The sequence below is a fragment of the Haliotis rufescens genome, unplaced genomic scaffold (assembly GCF_023055435.1).
Source record: "Haliotis rufescens isolate VD_foot unplaced genomic scaffold, xgHalRufe1.0.p SCAF_48, whole genome shotgun sequence".
NCBI classification, from domain to species: domain Eukaryota; kingdom Metazoa; phylum Mollusca; class Gastropoda; order Lepetellida; family Haliotidae; genus Haliotis; species Haliotis rufescens.
The window spans coordinates 1,732,826-1,751,309 of NW_025964201.1; the positions used below are offsets into that span (position 1 = coordinate 1,732,826).

Sequence of the window (18,484 nt, forward strand, 5' to 3'; positions counted from 1 at the left end):
ACATCCCCCAGGTACATCCCCCAAGTACATCCCCCAGGTACATCCCCCAGGTACATCCCCCAGGTACATCCCCCAAGTACATCCCCCAAGTACATCCCCCAGGTACATCCCCCAGGTACATCCCCCAAGTACATCCCCCAGGTACATCCCCCAGGTACATCCCCCAGGTACATCCCCCAGGTACATCCCCAAGGTAAACCCTCTAAGTACACCCCCTAAGTACACCCCCAGGTACATCCCCTAAGTACACCCCCAGGTACATCCCCCAGGTACATCCCCCAGGTACACCCCCTAAGTACACCCCCAGGTACATCCCCCAGGTACATCCCCCAGGTACATCCCCAAGGTACATCCCCCAGGTACATCCCCAAGGTACACCCCCCAGGTACACCCCCAGGTACATCCCCCAGGTACATCCCCCAGGTACACCCCCCAGGTACACCCCCAGGTACACCCCCAGGTACACCCCCCAGGTACACCCCCAGGTACACCCCCAGGTACATCCCCCAGGTACATCCCCCAGGTACATCCCCAAGGTACATCCCCCAGGTACATCCCCAAGGTAAACCCTCTAAGTACACCCCCAGGTACACCCCCTAAGTACACCCCCAGGTACATTCCCCAGGTACATCCCCCAGGTACATCCCCCAGGTACATCCCCAAGGTAAACCCTCTAAGTACACCCCCAGGTACATCCCCCAGGTACATCCCCAAGGTACACCCCCTAAGTACACCCCCAGGTACATTCCCCAGGTACATCCCCCAGGTACATCCCCCAGGTACACCCCCCAGGTACACACACCTCTCATTGACACCCACCCAGCATGTCTGTTTAGTCTTCTGTTGTTTTATTTGTCTTCACTGCCATTTTTGGTCTGATATGGTGTTCCAGGCTTGTGGTTTTCCTTACATTCCTTATATTACTTCACATTCCTTATCATTCCACAGTAAGTGTCGTTCTGCTGACACGAGGGTGTCTCCGGACAGAGATTTGACCCCAGTAGTGCAGCAATCAAACCAAAAATTCTCACTTGGATTTGACAAGGCTCCGACGCCAATGATGATTAGGGCTGCCCTAAAGAAGAAAGTAACCGCCCGTCAACGTGAAGTACAAGAAGATTCTGCACCAAGACAAAGCATAGCCACATCAGCTGCACTTTTCAAGAAGGACACCTATCTTGACATATCTGAGGAATCGATGGCAGCCTATCCAGCCTATCGTAGAAAAAAAAGATGCAAAAAAGCGAGTCTAGAAGGGAAACTTCCTGAATTTGAACATATGGACGTGAGTGAAACACTGTCCTCCTACACTGTGAGTGAAGGGAGTCAAAGTAGAGCGATGGAACTGATGACGATGGTGACGAAGATTGGTCCTGAAGTGCCGGTGCCCTGTCTCCGAGAGGGCAGGGGGGAAATCACTGCTGCTGATATTGACCTACTTCTCACGCTGCAGCGAAAGGTAGGTGGACTGGCTTTTTGGCAGGCATACTGTAGATCTTGAAATTAACACGAGCGTGAATTAAATTCGAAAAATGTGAGTGGTCTTTGCTTGCTTTAATTAGCTTCACACTTATGTCTCCAAATGACTAGCAACAATAAGACGGCCTCACTGCACACTTTGGATAGCGGAAATACCCACTTGAATATATACACAAACACTGTTTATTGAGCAGCAGTTGTAACAAGTATATAACAACGTCATTCAAAGAATAGGAATTACACAACAGGCATCCAGTGAGCTATCAGTGCTGGGGTCAAGAATTGTACCCACTCCTGTCAAGCTCCGGATATCAATCAGTGAACTGTTGTTGGTTTAGTTATTTTATTGCCTTTAAACTTCCTTAATGCCAGTCAACAGAGTAAACATATAAACTGTGTGTTGTTTTTACGGAAGTGCTCTATTCAGTGGTACTAAGGGGTTATATTTGCTGTTTGGTTCAATTAAGGTAAGGTTAGAGTAAGGTGAGGATGTGTATCAGTCCACTAGGGTTGGAGTGGGGAGAGTCATTTTATTGAGTATATTTTTGGCTTTGGGCAGCAGTCATATTAATTTGGAGATGCATTAATTTCCAGATATATATAGTAATATAATTATGTAGACTAGTAATTACTTCTAGGTTTCTATGCCTTTGGCTTCTTGTACATGTAATTTTACATGTTTGTAAAGATCAAAATTTTATCTAGCGAAAGGTTCCATGTATAAATTATGTCTTTCTCGACTGTGTCCTTGTAAGTACAGTTTGTAATTGTATGTAATTGTATGCATTTGTAAGTATTTGTATGTATTTGTATGTATTTGTATGTATTAGGGGTATGGATGGCCCAATCGTCTGAGGCGTCGCAACTCGCTGTGCAGAGTTGCGACCGTTGGGCACGCCAGAAACCCATGATTGTGGGTTCGAATCCCTGTTTGCCCCGATTATGTTTCTAGGTTTGTCAGCACCATACCCATGCTCGTGGGTTTCACCGAAGTGGTTAACGTCTGAGACCTGCATCACTTCGGGCTTTCCTCCCACATTAAGCTGACACGCCGTGATATGACTGGAATACTGTTAAAAGCTGCCTTATATCCAACTCACTCACCCAGACACCCACTCACTGTAGATGTATTTGTAGGTAAATATGGCCAACTGAAAGTTGTTATGTACCTCTGGAGTGATGGGTTTTGTCTCAAGTTCGAATGAGTCTTTCCACTGAGTGCTTTATGCAGTAAGTCTGTTGTTTACCTAAGCCCATCTGCAAATATTAAGCACCCCTTTCTGATCAAACTCCGATTGATGTTCGTAAGGGTACCCTCTAAGTACCCCTTAAGGATCAAGCACCCCTTTACGATCTTCTGGTGGTGAGGTTTGGGTTAGTTAACTCACCCCTTTACAATCTTCGGGTGGTGAGGTTTGGGTTAGTTAGCTCACCCCTTTACAATCTTCGGGTGGTGAGGTTTGGGTTAGTTAGCTCACCCCTTTACAATCTTCGGGTGGTGAGGTTTGGGTTAGTTAGCTCACACCTTTACAATCTTCGGGTGGTGAGGTTTTGGTTAGTTAGCTCACACCTTTACAATCTTCGGGTGGTAAAGGTTTGGGTTAGTTAGCTCATCCCTTTACGATCTTCGGATGGTGAGGTTTGGGTTAGTTAGCTCACCCCTTTACGATCTTCGGGTGGTGAGGTTTGGGTTAGTTAGCTCACCGCTTTACAATCTTCGGGTGGTGAGGTTTGGGTTAGTTAGCTCACACCTTTACAATCTTCGGGTGGTGAGGTTTGGGTTAGTTAGCTCATCCCTTTACGATCTTCGGGTGGTGAGGTTTGGGTTAGTTAGCTCACCCCTTTACGATCTTCAGGTGGTGAGGTTTGGGTTAGTTAGCTCACCCCTTTACAATCTTCGGGTGGTGAGGTTTGGGTTAGTTACCTCAACCCTTTACAATCTTCGGGTGGTGAGGTTTGGGTTAGTTAGCTCACCCCTTTACGATCTTCAGGTGGTGAGGTTTGGGTTAGTTAGCTCACCCCTTTACAATCTTCGGGTGGTGAGGTTTGGGTTAGTTAGCTCACACCTTTACATTCTTCAGGTGGTGAGGTCTGGGTTAGTTAGCTCACCCCTTAACGATCTTCAGGTGGTGAGGTTTGGGTTAGTTAGCTCACCCCTTCTAGTTTGTGTTTCCTTCAATTATCCAATGCTGCTGTGCCCATGACATTCTTCTCATTCAGTCTGAGGAAAGAAGAATTATCCTTTTTATGTTTATCACAGGATGGATTCTGGGAGTTCTGTAGTGACCTTGACCAGTTACTCGGCATCAACAGCGACATCTGCAAGAATAGTTTATTTGAAGCTGGGCTTAAGTCACTGGGTGAGAATGTCTTACAAACTTTAAAGTATTACTTACCAGGGTCCCGTTCAACAAAGCGATGAAAGTGGTAGACTGTCATAAGTCTGTGTTAAAGTGTGAAGTTATGATCATCTTAGTGCTAAAGTCACGTCCTAGAACACTGCCCTGAGTGGTCGGCATGGTGGTTAAAGCAGTTTTGACCTTGAATCCAGTATTTATGTTTGTATCTATGGCAACAATCTTCATCCTGAATCTATGTTTGTATCCATGGCAAAAATCTTAATCCTGTATCTATGTTTTTATCTATGGCAAAAAACTTAATCCTGTGTTTGAATCCATGGCAACAATCTTCATCCTGTATCTATGTTTGTATACATGGCAACAATCTTAATCCTGTATGTCTATCCATGGCAACAATCTTCATCCTGTATCTATGTTTGTATACATGGCAACAATCTTCATCCTCTATCTATGTTTGTATCCATGGCAACAATCTTAATCATCTATCTATGTTTGTATACATGGCAACAATCTTAATCCTGTATGTGTATCCATGGCAACAATCTTCATCCTGTATCTATGTTTGTATCCATGGCAACAATCTTAATCATCTATCTATGTTTATATCTGTGATCACCGTGTCCTGTTGCAGGTATGACAGTGACTGATGAGATGCTCCACCTGTTGGCCACACTCCTCGTCATCCTCAGCATCTTAGAGGCTCTCTGTCCAGAGTTATTCCCCTTGTCCTATAACAGCCTGCCCGATGTTTCTTCTCAAAAAGATAAAATTCTGAAGACTCCCCCAAAATTGAGAGACAATTCGATGCCCTCAACACTGTATGAATCGCTGAGTCGGGGGTTTAGCATCTGCCGGGACACGGACAGAAAACATCCACTTGTCTGTGGGACTCTGGAACTCGGCTCTGACTGGGTGTCGGTCGCAGCCCAGCTGCTCGGGGTTCAGAAAGAGACCAAGAGGACCATGGCTATCTCAGGAATGAAGACTTTACACCGCATGCTGAATGATTTGGGCATTTTACAGACAGAAGTCAAAATGCAGTGACATGTTGTCTTGAATTAATGGATGTGTTAGTTGGTTTTCAGCATGATTTCTATGAAACTGTATAAACTAATGCATTCTGGGAGCCAAACATTGGACTTTTTAGCCAACCTAATAACACAACAGAATCAGCATCCAGGGACGTTCCTGCTGCCTCTTACAGGTGTTGGCAACATTGTATATACTGGTGCAGCATCCAGGGACGTTCCTGCTGCCTTTTACAGGTGTTGGCAACATTGTATATACTGGTGCAGCATCCAGGGACGTTCCTGCTGCCTTTTACAGGTGTTGGCAACATTGTATATACTGGTGCAGCATCCAGGGACGTTCCTGCTGCCTTTTACAGGTGTTGGCAACATTGTATATACTGGTGCAGCATCCAGGGACGTTCCTGCCACCTTTTACAGGTGTTGGCAACATTGTATATACTGGTGCAGCATCCAGGGACGTTCCTGCTGCCTTTTACAGGTGTTGGCAACATTGTATACACTGGTGCAGCATCCAGGGACGTTCCTGCCACCTTTTACAGGTGTTGGCAACATTGTATATACTGGTGCAGCATCCAGGGACGTTCCTGCTGCCTTTTACAGGTGTTGGCAACATTGTATATACTGGTGCAGCATCCAGGGACGTTCCTGCCACCTCTTACAGGTGTTGGCAACATTGTATATACTGGTGCAGCATCCAGGAACGTTCCTGCTGCCTTTTACAGGTGTTGGCAACATTGTATATACTGGTGCAGCATCCAGGGACGTTCCTGCTGCCTTTTACAGGTGTTGGCAACATTGTATATACTGGTGCAGCATCCAGGGACGTTCCTGCTGCCTTTTACAGGTGTTGGCAACATTGTATATACTGGTGCAGGATCCAGGAACATTCCTGCGGCCTTTTACAGGTATTGGCAACATTGTATATACTGGTGCAGGATCCAGGAACATTCCTGCGGCCTTTTACAGGTGTTGGCAACATTGTATATACTGGTGCAGGATCCAGGAACATTCCTGCGGCCTTTTACAGGTGTTGGCAACATTGTATATACTGGTGCAGGATCCAGGAACGTTCCTGACACCTTTTACAGGTGTTGGCAACATTGTATATACTGGTGCAGCATCCAGGGACGTTCCTGCGGCCTTTTACAGGTGTTGGCAACATTGTATATACTGGTGCAGCATCCAGGAACGTTCCTGCTGCCTTTTACAGGTGTTGGCAACATTGTATATACTGGTGCAGCATCCAGGGACGTTCCTGCCACCTTTTACAGGTGTTGGCAACATTGTATATACTGGTGCAGCATCCAGGGACGTTCCTGCTGCCTTTTACAGGTGTTGGCAACATTGTATATACTGGTGCAGCATCCAGGAACGTTCCTGCTGCCTTTTACAGGTGTTGGCAACATTGTATATACTGGTGCAGCATCCAGGAACGTTCCTGCCACGTCTTACAGGTGTTGGAAACATTGTATATACTGGTGCAGCATCCAGGGACGTTCCTGCTGCCTTTTACAGGTGTTGGCAACATTGTATATACTGGTGCAGCATCCAGGGACGTTCCTGCTGCCTTTTACAGGTGTTGGCAACATTGTATACACTGGTGCAGCATCCAGGAACGTTCCTGCCGCCTTTTACAGGTGTTGGCAACATTGTATATACTGGTGCAGCATCCAGGGACGTTCCTGCCGCCTTTTACAGGTGTTGGCAACATTGTATATACTGGTGCAGCATCCAGGAATGTTCCTACTGCCTTTTACAGGTGTTCGCAACATTGTATATACTGGTGCAGCATCCAGGGACGTTCCTGCTGCCTTTTACAGGTGTTGGCAACATTGTATATACTGGTGCAGCATCCAGGGACGTTCCTGCCACCTCTTACAGGTGTTGGCAACATTGTATATACTGGTGCAGCATCCAGGGACGTTCCTGCTGCCTTTTACAGGTGTTGGCAACATTGTATATACTGGTGCAGCATCCAGGGACGTTCCTGCTGCCTTTTACAGGTGTTGGCAACATTGTATATACTGGTGCAGGATCCAGGAACATTCCTGCGGCCTTTTACAGGTGTTGGCAACATTGTATATACTGGTGTAGGATCCAGGAACATTCCTGCGGCCTTTTACAGGTGTTGGCAACATTGTATATACTGGTGCAGCATCCAGGGACGTTCCTGCTGCCTTTTACAGGTGTTGGCAACATTGTATATACTGGTGCAGCATCCAGGGACGTTCCTGCTGCCTTTTACAGGTGTTCGCAACATCGTATATACTGGTGCAGCATCCAGGGACGTTCCTGCTGCCTTTTACAGGTGTTGGCAACATTGTATATACTGGTGCAGGATCCAGGAACATTCCTGCGGCCTTTTACAGGTGTTGGCAACATTGTATATACTGGTGTAGGATCCAGGAACATTCCTGCGGCCTTTTACAGGTGTTGGCAACATTGTATATACTGGTGCAGCATCCAGGGACGTTCCTGCTGCCTTTTACAGGTGTTGGCAACATTGTATATACTGGTGCAGCATCCAGGGACGTTCCTGCTGCCTTTTACAGGTGTTGGCAACATTGTATATACTGGTGCAGGATCCAGGAACATTCCTGCGGCCTTTTACAGGTGTTGGCAACATTGTATATACTGGTGCAGGATCCAGGAACGTTCCTGACACCTTTTACAGGTGTTGGCAACATTGTATATACTGGTGCAGCATCCAGGGACGTTCCTGCTGCCTTTTACAGTTGTTGGCAACATTGTATATACTGGTGCAGCATCCAGGAACGTTCCTGCTGCCTTTTACAGGTGTTGGCAACATTGTATATACTGGTGCAGCATCCAGGGACGTTCCTGCCACCTTTTACAGGTGTTGGCAACATTGTATATACTGGTGCAGCATCCAGGGACGTTCCTGCTGCCTTTTACAGGTGTTGGCAACATTGTATATACTGGTGCAGCATCCAGGATCGTTCCTGCTGCCTTTTACAGGTGTTGGCAACATTGTATATACTGGTGCAGCATCCAGGAACGTTCCTGCCACGTCTTACAGGTGTTGGCAACATTGTATATACTGGTGCAGCATCCAGGGACGTTCCTGCTGCCTTTTACAGGTGTTGGCAACATTGTATATACTGGTGCAGCATCCAGGAACGTTCCTGCTGCCTTTTACAGGTGTTGGCAACATTGTATACACTGGTGCAGCATCCAGGAACGTTCCTGCCGCCTTTTACAGGTGTTGGCAACATTGTATACACTGGTGCAGCATCCAGGGACGTTCCTGCCGCCTTTTACAGGTGTTGGCAACATTGTATATACTGGTGCAGCATCCAGGAATGTTCCTACTGCCTTTTACAGGTGTTGGCAACATTGTATATACTGGTGCAGCATCCAGGGACGTTCCTGCTGCCTTTTACAGGTGTTGGCAACATTGTATATACTGGTGCAGCATCCAGGGACGTTCCTGCCACCTCTTACAGGTGTTGGCAACATTGTATATACTGGTGCAGCATCCAGGGACGTTCCTGCTGCCTTTTACAGGTGTTGGCAACATTGTATATACTGGTGCAGCATCCAGGGACGTTCCTGCTGCCTTTTACAGGTGTTGGCAACATTGTATATACTGGTGCAGCATCCAGGGACGTTCCTGCTGCCTTTTACAGGTGTTCGCAACATCGTATATACTGGTGCAGCATCCAGGGACGTTCCTGCTGCCTTTTACAGGTGTTGGCAACATTGTATATACTGGTGCAGCATCCAGGAATGTTCCTGCTGCCTTTTACAGGTGTTGGCAACATTGTATATACTGGTGCAGCATCCAGGGACATTCCTGCCGCCTTTTACAGGTGTTGGCAACATTGTATATACTGGTGCAGCATCCAGGAACGTTCCTGCTGCCTTTTACAGGTGTTGGCAACATTGTTTATACTGGTGCAGCATCCAGGGACGTTCCTGCTGCCTTTTACAGGTGTTGGCAACATTGTATATACTGGTGCAGCATCCGGGGAAGTTCCTGCCACCTTTTACAGGTGTTGGCAACATTGTATATACTGGTGCAGCATCCAGGGACGTTCCTGCTGCCTTTTACAGGTGTTGGCAACATTGTATATACTGGTGCAGCATCCAGGAACGTTCCTGCTGCCTTTTACAGGTGTTGGCAACATTGTATATACTGGTGCAGCATCCAGGAATGTTCCTACTGCCTTTTACAGGTGTTGGCAACATTGTATATACTGGTGCAGCATCCAGGGACGTTCCTGCTGCCTTTTACAGGTGTTGGCAACATTGTATATACTGGTGCAGCATCCAGGGACGTTCCTGCCACCTCTTACAGGTGTTGGCAACATTGTATATACTGGTGCAGCATCCAGGGACGTTCCTGCTGCCTTTTACAGGTGTTGGCAACATTGTATATACTGGTGCAGCATCCAGGAACGTTCCTGCTGCCTTTTACAGGTGTTGGCAACATTGTATATACTGGTGCAGGATCCAGGAACATTCCTGCGGCCTTTTACAGGTGTTGGCAACATTGTATATACTGGTGCAGGATCCAGGAACGTTCCTGACACCTTTTACAGGTGTTGGCAACATTGTATATACTGGTGCAGCAGCCAGGAACGTTCCTGACACCTTTTACAGGTGTTGGCAACATTGTATATACTGGTGCAGCATCCAGGGACGTTCCTGCTGCCTTTTACAGGTGTTGGCAACATTGTATATACTGGTGCAGCATCCAGGAACATGAGGGGAACGTTTCTGTTTCTGCTTGTCCGCCTCCACTGCTTGGGGTCTTTTCCTGAAGTTTATACGGTTGTAGTTGGTTGAAATATATCATTAATGTTACTTTGTTTCATTTTGTCCCTATGTGGGACATCAGACTTGATTTTGTAATGTTATGACAATGTAAGGACTGAACAAACAAGCAGACGCAACACAACGTGGCGTGACGTGACGTGACGTGACGTGACGTGACGTGACGCTGACCGACTTCAGTAGTTTCCCTTTGATCAAGGGCAAATGATCATGCTGGCGGACCAATCGATTGCTGAAAGAGGATCACTGACAAAGTTATTTTTGTACTGTGAAAAAATGAGTTGTTTTACAACAATGTGTTTGAGAAGTCAGTAATAGAGGTATAACAGTTTCTTATTATGGGAAAATAATTGTTACATTTTTGGACACGATCCATCCTTTAATGCAGCATATTTAATTGTTTGTGATGCACACGAGTGTAATGCCAACCTCATTAAAATATGAAGATGTGAGGATTACGGGTAAACATCAGAACGACCTTTCATCCAACCAATCAGTGCATCGCTTACTAGATCAGGAAAGTATCAGTTGAAATGTGTTTTCTCATCATGCAACCTCAAAATCTTAACACAGTTTATTCCTAACAACAATGAAGGGCTGTACGACTGATTGCATCAAAAGCATCGTCTTGCTCTTGCTTCAATGGGATAACATTTGAAACGGGAGAGACTTTCCAAAATCCATCGGAATTACTACCATTCAATCGCAGCCATCTGTTAAACATTCCTGAATTTTCATTTGTTCAGTTTTCAAATTTGAATCAATATTTTTCAAAGCGTAGTTTTGCATGGATGATGCCAGTAAGAAGCTATGCTGCCATAAAGCTCGAGAAAGCTGCTCTCAGATTGGCTAATGTCGACTTCGTGTTTGTCATTTCATTGGTTGGTGAAAGTTTGCAAAAGGTCATTCTGACATGACCTGTAATAGAATGTCCTCAGATCTTTGTTTAGAAGGAGTGAGCACCAATATCTGATTTTATTGAGATTGATGTAATGCGCACCCTCCGATCTTGTGTACAAGTTTCAGGATTAAACTACTTACATTGTATTGCTTCCGTTGAATGCACAGGAACAAACTTGGTCAATTTAAATGAGAATTTTGTTGTGAAGGTTTCTAGACATGATGAGTAACAAGTCTGTGGTATTTTCTGTGCTGATATTTCTTTTATACACAGAGATTAAGTAATTTATGTTATAACTGAAAACATTAGAAATTGCGCGTAGTTACTTTGTCTGGAGTCAACACTTACAGAAATGTTGCAGCCTTCTTATTTGAAGACCAAATAAAAGAAATTATTAAAAAGTCTTTGTATTGTTGGTCTCCTGCGCCCTGTTGCTAAGGTAATCTAACTCCCATACAATAACATAGACTTACGACAGTCGTAGTGCTAAGGTTATCTAACTCCCATACAATAACATAGACTTACGACAGTCGTAGTGCTAAGGTAATCTAACTCCCATACAATAACATAGACTTACGACAGTCGTAGTGCTAAGGTAATCTAACTCCCATACAATAACATAGACTTACGGCAGTCATAGCGCTAAGGTCGCTTTGTTGCAACGGGGCCCTGAACAAGTTATGAATGTGTCTGTTTATCCATGACATAGAAATGATGGAGTTCTGGGTGTTGAGTAGAAAGTCCTGTAGAGCAGTAATTGAGTTTAATATTTTGTATATGCAGGTTTTTTTCAGACATATTTTTTTGTTATTTTCATCTGTTATTATTGATGTCTTTCATATTATTCATAGATAATTTTTACCATAGATGCTTTGATTGTTTTCAGTATGTACAACAGGTGGTAGTATAGCTCACCTGAACAAAGTCTAAGTGAGCCTATGTCATGGCTTGTTTCCCCCTGAAAATTTTCCCCTTAGCGACGACTTAGTGGATCGGGTTGTCAGGTTTAACCACTAGGCTACCCGACCGACCCTAAAATTGAAGAAAAGAGAAGAAAACATTCACAAAAAATTCTGTTTATTTGCGATGTCAGTTGAACTCAAGAGTGACGATTTCTAGATGGATGACGCTTCACAACGTTCCTGATGAGTGAATATTTTGTAGTGCTTTTGCTACTTGTAGACAATACAGATATATGTTGTTTTTGTAGTCCTTTTTTGTTTTTTTCAATTTTGTGACAATTTGTGGCCGCTATCTGAATGTGAGTGAGGCCAGCATTGTTTGATGAATCTGTGTTAGAAAATATTCACTGTGATGTTCTACTCTTTGAATCATTTATTTATCTAGATATTTCATGTTTAGCTAATTATATTTTTTTAACTTTTTGGATATTTAATAGAATAAAAGTAATCAACTTTTCAAATATGGTTTTCTTTAATGAGTATTGACTTTGAAGTAGTGATGTTTTCAAGCGGACTTGTAGTCAATCACTGGATTTTCTGGTCCAGACTCGATTATTTACAGACCACCATCATATAGCTGGAATATTGCTGAGTGGGGCATTAAACAACAAACCAACCAACCAATTGCGTGGATTGATGCTCATGTTGTCAATCACTGGATTGTCTGGTCCAGACTCGATTATTTACAGACCGCCGTCATATAGCTGGAATATTGCTGAGTGTGGCGTTAAACAACAAACAAGCAGGCAAGAAACAAACAAGTACTTGCAGAGTTCAGTCCCTTGTCTGTGTCAAGAACAGCTAATCTTTATGGTGAAGAGGCATTCATAGAGTTTGCAATGGATCAAAAATTCTTCTTGTGGGCACACTTAATTGTAGTCTTGTGGGCACACTAAATTGTAGAGGACATACTGTAGAGTACTTAAATATGCTTTTGAGTGCCTCAGTAAACTCATGAAATGGATAGATTCCAGGTTAGTGATATAGCGAGTCTGGTTTATATGCCGCTTTTAGCAATGTCATGCCTTGGACACCAGAAATGGGCTTCACACATTGTACCCATGTGGGGAAAAGAACCCAGGTCTTTGGCTGGATGAGCAAATGCTTTAAATACTAGACTATCCCACCGCCCCGATTCTGGGTTAGAATTGGTCCCCAGCAACCTATGACGGTCGTAAGAGGCACCCAAATGGTGGCCAGACATGGTGACTTGCTTTATTGCGCCATTGTACCCCATCAGCGTGGACGGTTGATCACTGGACTGACTTTCAGTTTAACTCCTTCACTCTCCTCACAGTTTAATCTTGGCTCCAGGACCAGAAAGGTGGCCTAGTCATCTAAGTCGCCGCAATACGCTGGGCAGAGTTGCGTCCCTTGGGCACGCCAGAAACCTATGATTGTGGGTTCGAATCCCGGTTTGCCCCGAATTTGTTGCTAGGTTTGTCAGCACCATTCCTGTGCTCATGGGTTTTTCCATAGTGGTAATCCATCTCACTCATTCACTACAAAACAAGTTAAAAAGTATGTTTCTTTTTAAATACATTTTATTGCATGTTTTACAAAATGTACATTTATGAAACATTTTTACAGCTCTCAATCACATGCTAACCATAGACTCATTATTTACACTCAAACATTGAATTGTTGAATCACTGATCATGTACACTCAAACAGTTGAATCACTGATCATATATATTCTAACAGTTGAATCATTGAATCTCTGGGTTTCTCGATGTGATATCCTAGAATATCTATTGTCACCACGTTAGGGCTACAATGATATCGAGGGTGGCAATAGCACTATGTCATTCCCAAGATACAACATGTATTGTGCTACCCTATGATATAGTGACATGACAATATGCAGAGTTGCATCCCTTGGGCATGCAGGATCCTATTGTTTAAATCTCATTACCTATTATTATGATCCTTGGTAAATCAGCAGATTGTGGATCTAACCAAATTTGTAAACGTTACTTTAGGCTCTTGTGCCCCTCAAACGGGCATGGCTGTCGTAGGGTCTGGTGACAATATTCTGATAATCTGTGAGTGCACTGACATTAATTCTAGGGCCTGTCCCCCATTGCTCCTGCCTCTTGTATCACCTTGTGAATTGTAAACCTAAAGTTGGGTGTTTCCATGTAACTTGTTTATTGGTCATTGATTTTGTGTGAGCATTGACTGATTTCACACTTTCGTTCTGTATGTTCCCATATCTGGGTTAACACTTTGCATTTCAATCTTGAAATCACATCATAACATCTAGAAAAATGTTACATAATACATGATGACAATTGTGAAATCAGACATCAAATATCATGATGTACTACGGCCAGAGCATTTCTCACACACCTCATGGGATTTGAACTATGGACATTGGGCTAAAAAAATAATAGTCTTGCTTCTCAGGCACAGCCCACACCCACATGAAGTCCGCCGCATGATTTGTTTTTATTTCAATTTAAAAAAAATCCTAATACTTAAACACAATGCGATCTAATATAGCACACAGTTACTTCCCTTTACATGTAAACTGCTTTACTGGTCATGGCGGCCATAGGAGTTTGTATGTTTGTTTATGTTGGGAGGCTCTTTCCCAGGTTGATGGTACACAACTGTTTATTTGGTTACATACTAGTTTGAACAAGCGAAAAAAACCAAAAAAACGCCCACCCATCCGCCCGCCCACACTATATTTTCAAAAGTCATTGATTCTTTTATTTTCTTAAGCCTTGTATAGATCCGAGATTCAGCAGCACAATACCCCAGTGAGATGATGGACATGTATACGCCTCCGTATATGCCCCAATATTGTCAGATTCAGTCACATTTTCTCAATAAATCACACAACTCATCTCCCCCTGTGAATATTTACGACAACACAGGACGTCTTACATAACCATATGAACACCTGAGATGCAGAGTATCTATCCTCCCATGATACACCTACCTCACAATAAGATTCTAGAAATGATACTATAACAATATTTATTTGCACAATTTATGCTTAAGTCTCCCATTTTCCACAAGGAACTGGTTGATAAAAGTCGTTATCACCCAGTTTTTGTTTAAATCATTAGTTATTTTGGCTTATCAAATAGTATTCAAAGAATCCTCAAAATAAAATTAGATACATGGGATGTGATACATTGATGCCCCAGCATCAGGTCACCCCAGCATCAGGTCGACCCAGCATCAGGTCACCCCAGCATCAGGTCGACCCAGCATCAGGTCACCCCAGCATCAGGTCGCCCCAGCATCAGGTCACCCCAGCATCAGGTCGACCCAGCATCAGGTCGACCCAGCATCAGGTCGCCCCAGCATCAGGTCGCCCCAGCATGCATCAGGTCGCCCCAGCCAGAGTAAACATGTTCCCTCAACCCCCCCACACACAACACAACATGACCTGACTGAACTTGGCTGAATCAGAGGTGTACAACTCACTACAATATCTCTGTCACACACGTAGTGACTTGCAGGCCTGCAGGACTCACTCAACCAGACATACAGCCTCCCGAGAAATGGAGTGGAATGTTCACAGAATACACATCAGTTTCCCTGCAACATTCAAGTCCATTCAACATTGTCGCACACTCTTTCTCCTGAAGCCAACTTCATGTTCATCCTATCATACCAGGTATTTTCAGCTATCAAAATCAAGACCATCTAGTTCCTCCTTGAGCTCCGTGTTGACCTGTGTCTCGATGCTGGATGGTACAACGTCCAGACAGATGTCGTATTGCTGGTCAAGACCAAGGTAGGCGTCACTCATCAGGTAGAGGGTGTAGATGACGCGCCCCACCGTCTCCGGGGTGTACAGAGCGAGCTGGGCCTTGGAGCGACTCCGCACGTACCCCATCCGCTTGAGGGCGATGAGTTCCTTGGCCTCCACCTCGCCCACAACCAGCATCCAGCCTTCGTCCTTCGGCTTCGGGAACCGTGGACTGTGGGCCTTAGTGTCGTATTTCTGAAGTAACAAATTATTGGCTTTTAATGAGAGAGTGAGTGAGTTGGGTTTTATGTTGTCAAACATTATCAGTTACTGTAAATCTTGAAATTAACACAAGCGTGAATTAAATGAAAAAAAATATGGTTTTTGCTCCCATTAATTAACTTCGCATAGTTAATTTGGATAGTGGAAATTCCGACTTGAATATATACGCAAACACTGTTTATTGAGCAGCAGTTGTAACAAGTCCAAACAATGTCATTCAAAGAATAGGAATTAAACAACAGGCATCCAGTGAGTTATCAGTGCTGGGGTCGAGAGTTGTATCCACTCGTGTCAAGCTTATTGACACTGTCTCCGCATATCAATCAGTGAACTGTTGTTGGTTCAATTATTTTATGGCCTTTGAACTTCTTTAATGCCAGTCAACAGAGTAAACATATAAACTGTTTATTGTTTTACGGAAGTGCTCTATACAGTGCTGTTTGCTGTTTGCCGTTTGATTGGATTAAGGTAAATATGTATGTATCATGGGAATGGGGTGGGAGGAGTCGCATTGATTTAGAGTTGCATTTTTTGCTAGGGGTCAGCAGTCGTATTAATTTGGAGATGCAATAATTTCCAGATTTACAGCATCTGTTGGAATAACAGATTTTGACAAAGGACCCTGTGGAGGCAGCTTCCCCCAGTGTCTCAATGAACATGTCTCAACGAACATGTCTCAACGAACATGTCTCAACGAACATATCTCAATGAACATGTCTCAACGAACATATCTCAATGAACAGGCTGATGCTGACAAAAGCATGTTCATGACGATGTATTTGACATCTTCATCTGCTCCATTATGGACATCTACGTGCACACTGGGCTACTTGATGTAGTACAGGACTCACCCGGGTCTTGTTAACTCGGGCCAGGTCGACCTGCAGCACATACTCCTGGTCAGCATGGACCTTGATCCAGTCTGCGTCTCGCTGCCGCCCACCTGTAACAGATACATCATCATCATCATCAGCATCATCTTCATCATCAACATGATCATCACTGTCATAAACAGGGTCATCATCGTCAACATCATCATTGTCATCATTATCAACATGATCATTACTGTCATAAACATGTAGGGTCATCATCGTCAACATCATCATCATCATCATCAACATGATCATCACTGTCATAAACAGGGTCATCATCATCAACATCATCATCATCATCATCATCAACATCATCATCACTAACATAAACAGGGTCATCATCGTCAACATCATCATCATGATCATTATCATCAACATGATCATCACTGTCATAAACAGGGTCATCATCGTCAACATCATCATTGTCATCATCATCAACATGATCATCACTGTCATAAACAGGGTCATCATCGTCAACATCATCATCATCATCATTATCATCAACATGATCATCACTGTCATAAACAGGGTCATCATCGTCAACATCATCATTATCATCATCATCAACATGATCATCACTGTCATAAACAGGGTCATCATCGTCAACATCATCATTATCATCATCATCAACATGATCATCACTGTCATAAACAGGGTCATCATCGTCAACATCATCATTGTCATCATCATCAACATGATCATCACTGTCATAAACAGGGTCATCATCGTCAACATCATCATCATCATTATCATTAACATGATCATCACTGCCATACACAGGGTCATCATCGTCAACATCATCATTGTCATCATCATCATGATCGCCCAGCTAACACATAACATTTTCAAAACAATTTCAAAAGGTTTCATTGTAGTTTTTCAAATTGTTTTTGTCAAAACATTTTATTAATGTGTTAGAAATGTATTCAAAATGTTATTGAAATGTTTTCAAAATGTTATTCAAGAACATCATGCCATAACATAGTCAAAACTATTTCATAACATGTTGTTACAATGTTTTCAGCACGTTGCAGAAATGTTTTGCCAGAACATATTTAATGAAATGTTATCATGTTTCAAATACATTGTGTACACATATGTAAAATCATCCGAATAAGGTGTAAATGTTTTATAATTATTCAAATTGTTATTGAAATGTTTTTTAAAATGTTATTCAAGAACATCATGCCATACCATAGGCGATGCTGTTTCATAACATGTTATTGCAATGTTTTCAACACATTGCAGAAATGTTATGCTAGAACATATTTTCATGAAATGTCATCGCCATGTATTAAAGTGAGTACCAACCCCAACAGCCTATAGTTGAACACAAGTTCCCCAGCTAGCACACTCCGTTTTTATAATGCTGGGGATTGGTAATGCAGTAATAGAACATTTTCACAACATTTACAGTTTAATCTGTAGACTAAATGTCTAAAGAACATACAGCAGACATGAGTAAGACAAAACTTCACAGGATTTGTTTGTTGCTGATCACAGATAGTGTCACAGGATATTACATTTAGTCGCGCATATTTTGCGGGGGCGTGAGAGAGACCGTTGAGAAGTGAATAAATATAGATCTATGGTACAAGACACATTCTCTCACATTTAATTATTTTTCATTACTAGCCTCAGTGGCTGAGGGGGTTAGATGATAACATTCCCGAAAGCCTAACAACTGCATCAGACACCAACCAACACATTACGCAGTGATCGAAGTGAAAACTTAATTGTGCATATGCGGAAAACATATTCACTTATGTACTTGAACAATCATCAAATTCACATCAGCAATGAATGACTTTTACCCGTGTTGAATGCAGAGCGTAACATGTATTCCAGAAGTCAGCTTGTGGCATATCATATTGTGTAGAAATACAGAGGGCCACTGCTGTACTCAAGTTGGCGAATACAACCAGGTGTTTCTCGTGGGCCGACCTCGTAATGTTAATGTCACAGTTTGTTTGATACCAAGCTCTTTTCAAACTTGATCTGTCGTTGCAATCCATTGTTAGTAATAGTTGCATTATTGAATGTTGCATTGAAATGAAGTCTACAGTGCATAAAGGCCGTCGTGTA

General features: G+C 43.3%; 2 protein-coding genes across 4 annotated transcripts in view; one reads left to right on the forward strand and one right to left on the reverse strand.

The window, feature by feature from the left end:
* Window positions 1-4,887: 4,887 nt before the first annotated feature.
* LOC124112387 lies at window positions 4,888-11,994 on the forward strand. 2 transcript variants are annotated; one of them, XM_048383436.1, is made up of 3 exons: window positions 4,888-7,666; window positions 7,911-11,114; window positions 11,219-11,994. In XM_048383436.1, the coding sequence occupies exon 1, from the start codon at window positions 4,926-4,928 to the stop codon at window positions 7,530-7,532; it is 2,607 nt and encodes an 868-aa protein (XP_048239393.1). In that variant the 5' UTR covers window positions 4,888-4,925; the 3' UTR covers window positions 7,533-7,666; window positions 7,911-11,114; window positions 11,219-11,994. The 2 variants fall into 2 exon arrangements, with proteins under 2 accessions (XP_048239393.1, XP_048239392.1); XM_048383435.1 differs by having other exon boundaries at window positions 7,911-11,994.
* A 1,065-nt stretch (window positions 11,995-13,059) lies between these two features.
* The window catches only part of LOC124112359 (activating signal cointegrator 1 complex subunit 3-like), a 265,355-nt gene continuing 259,930 nt past the window's right edge, over window positions 13,060-18,484 (reverse strand). For both annotated transcript variants that reach the window (XM_048383405.1, XM_048383406.1), the window contains 2 exons: window positions 16,379-16,470; window positions 13,060-15,500 (listed from right to left, as the gene is read on the reverse strand). In XM_048383405.1, the coding sequence (XP_048239362.1) occupies window positions 15,177-15,500; window positions 16,379-16,470 (416 nt within the window). In that variant the 3' untranslated portion in view covers window positions 13,060-15,176. The remainder of the gene's footprint in view (window positions 15,501-16,378; window positions 16,471-18,484) is intronic.

What these genes read in the sequence shown, in the direction of transcription:
- LOC124112387 (XM_048383435.1), top strand. Translation starts at nt 4,926, where the DNA reads ATGATTTCTATGAAACTGTATAAACTAATGCATTCTGGGAGCCAAACA.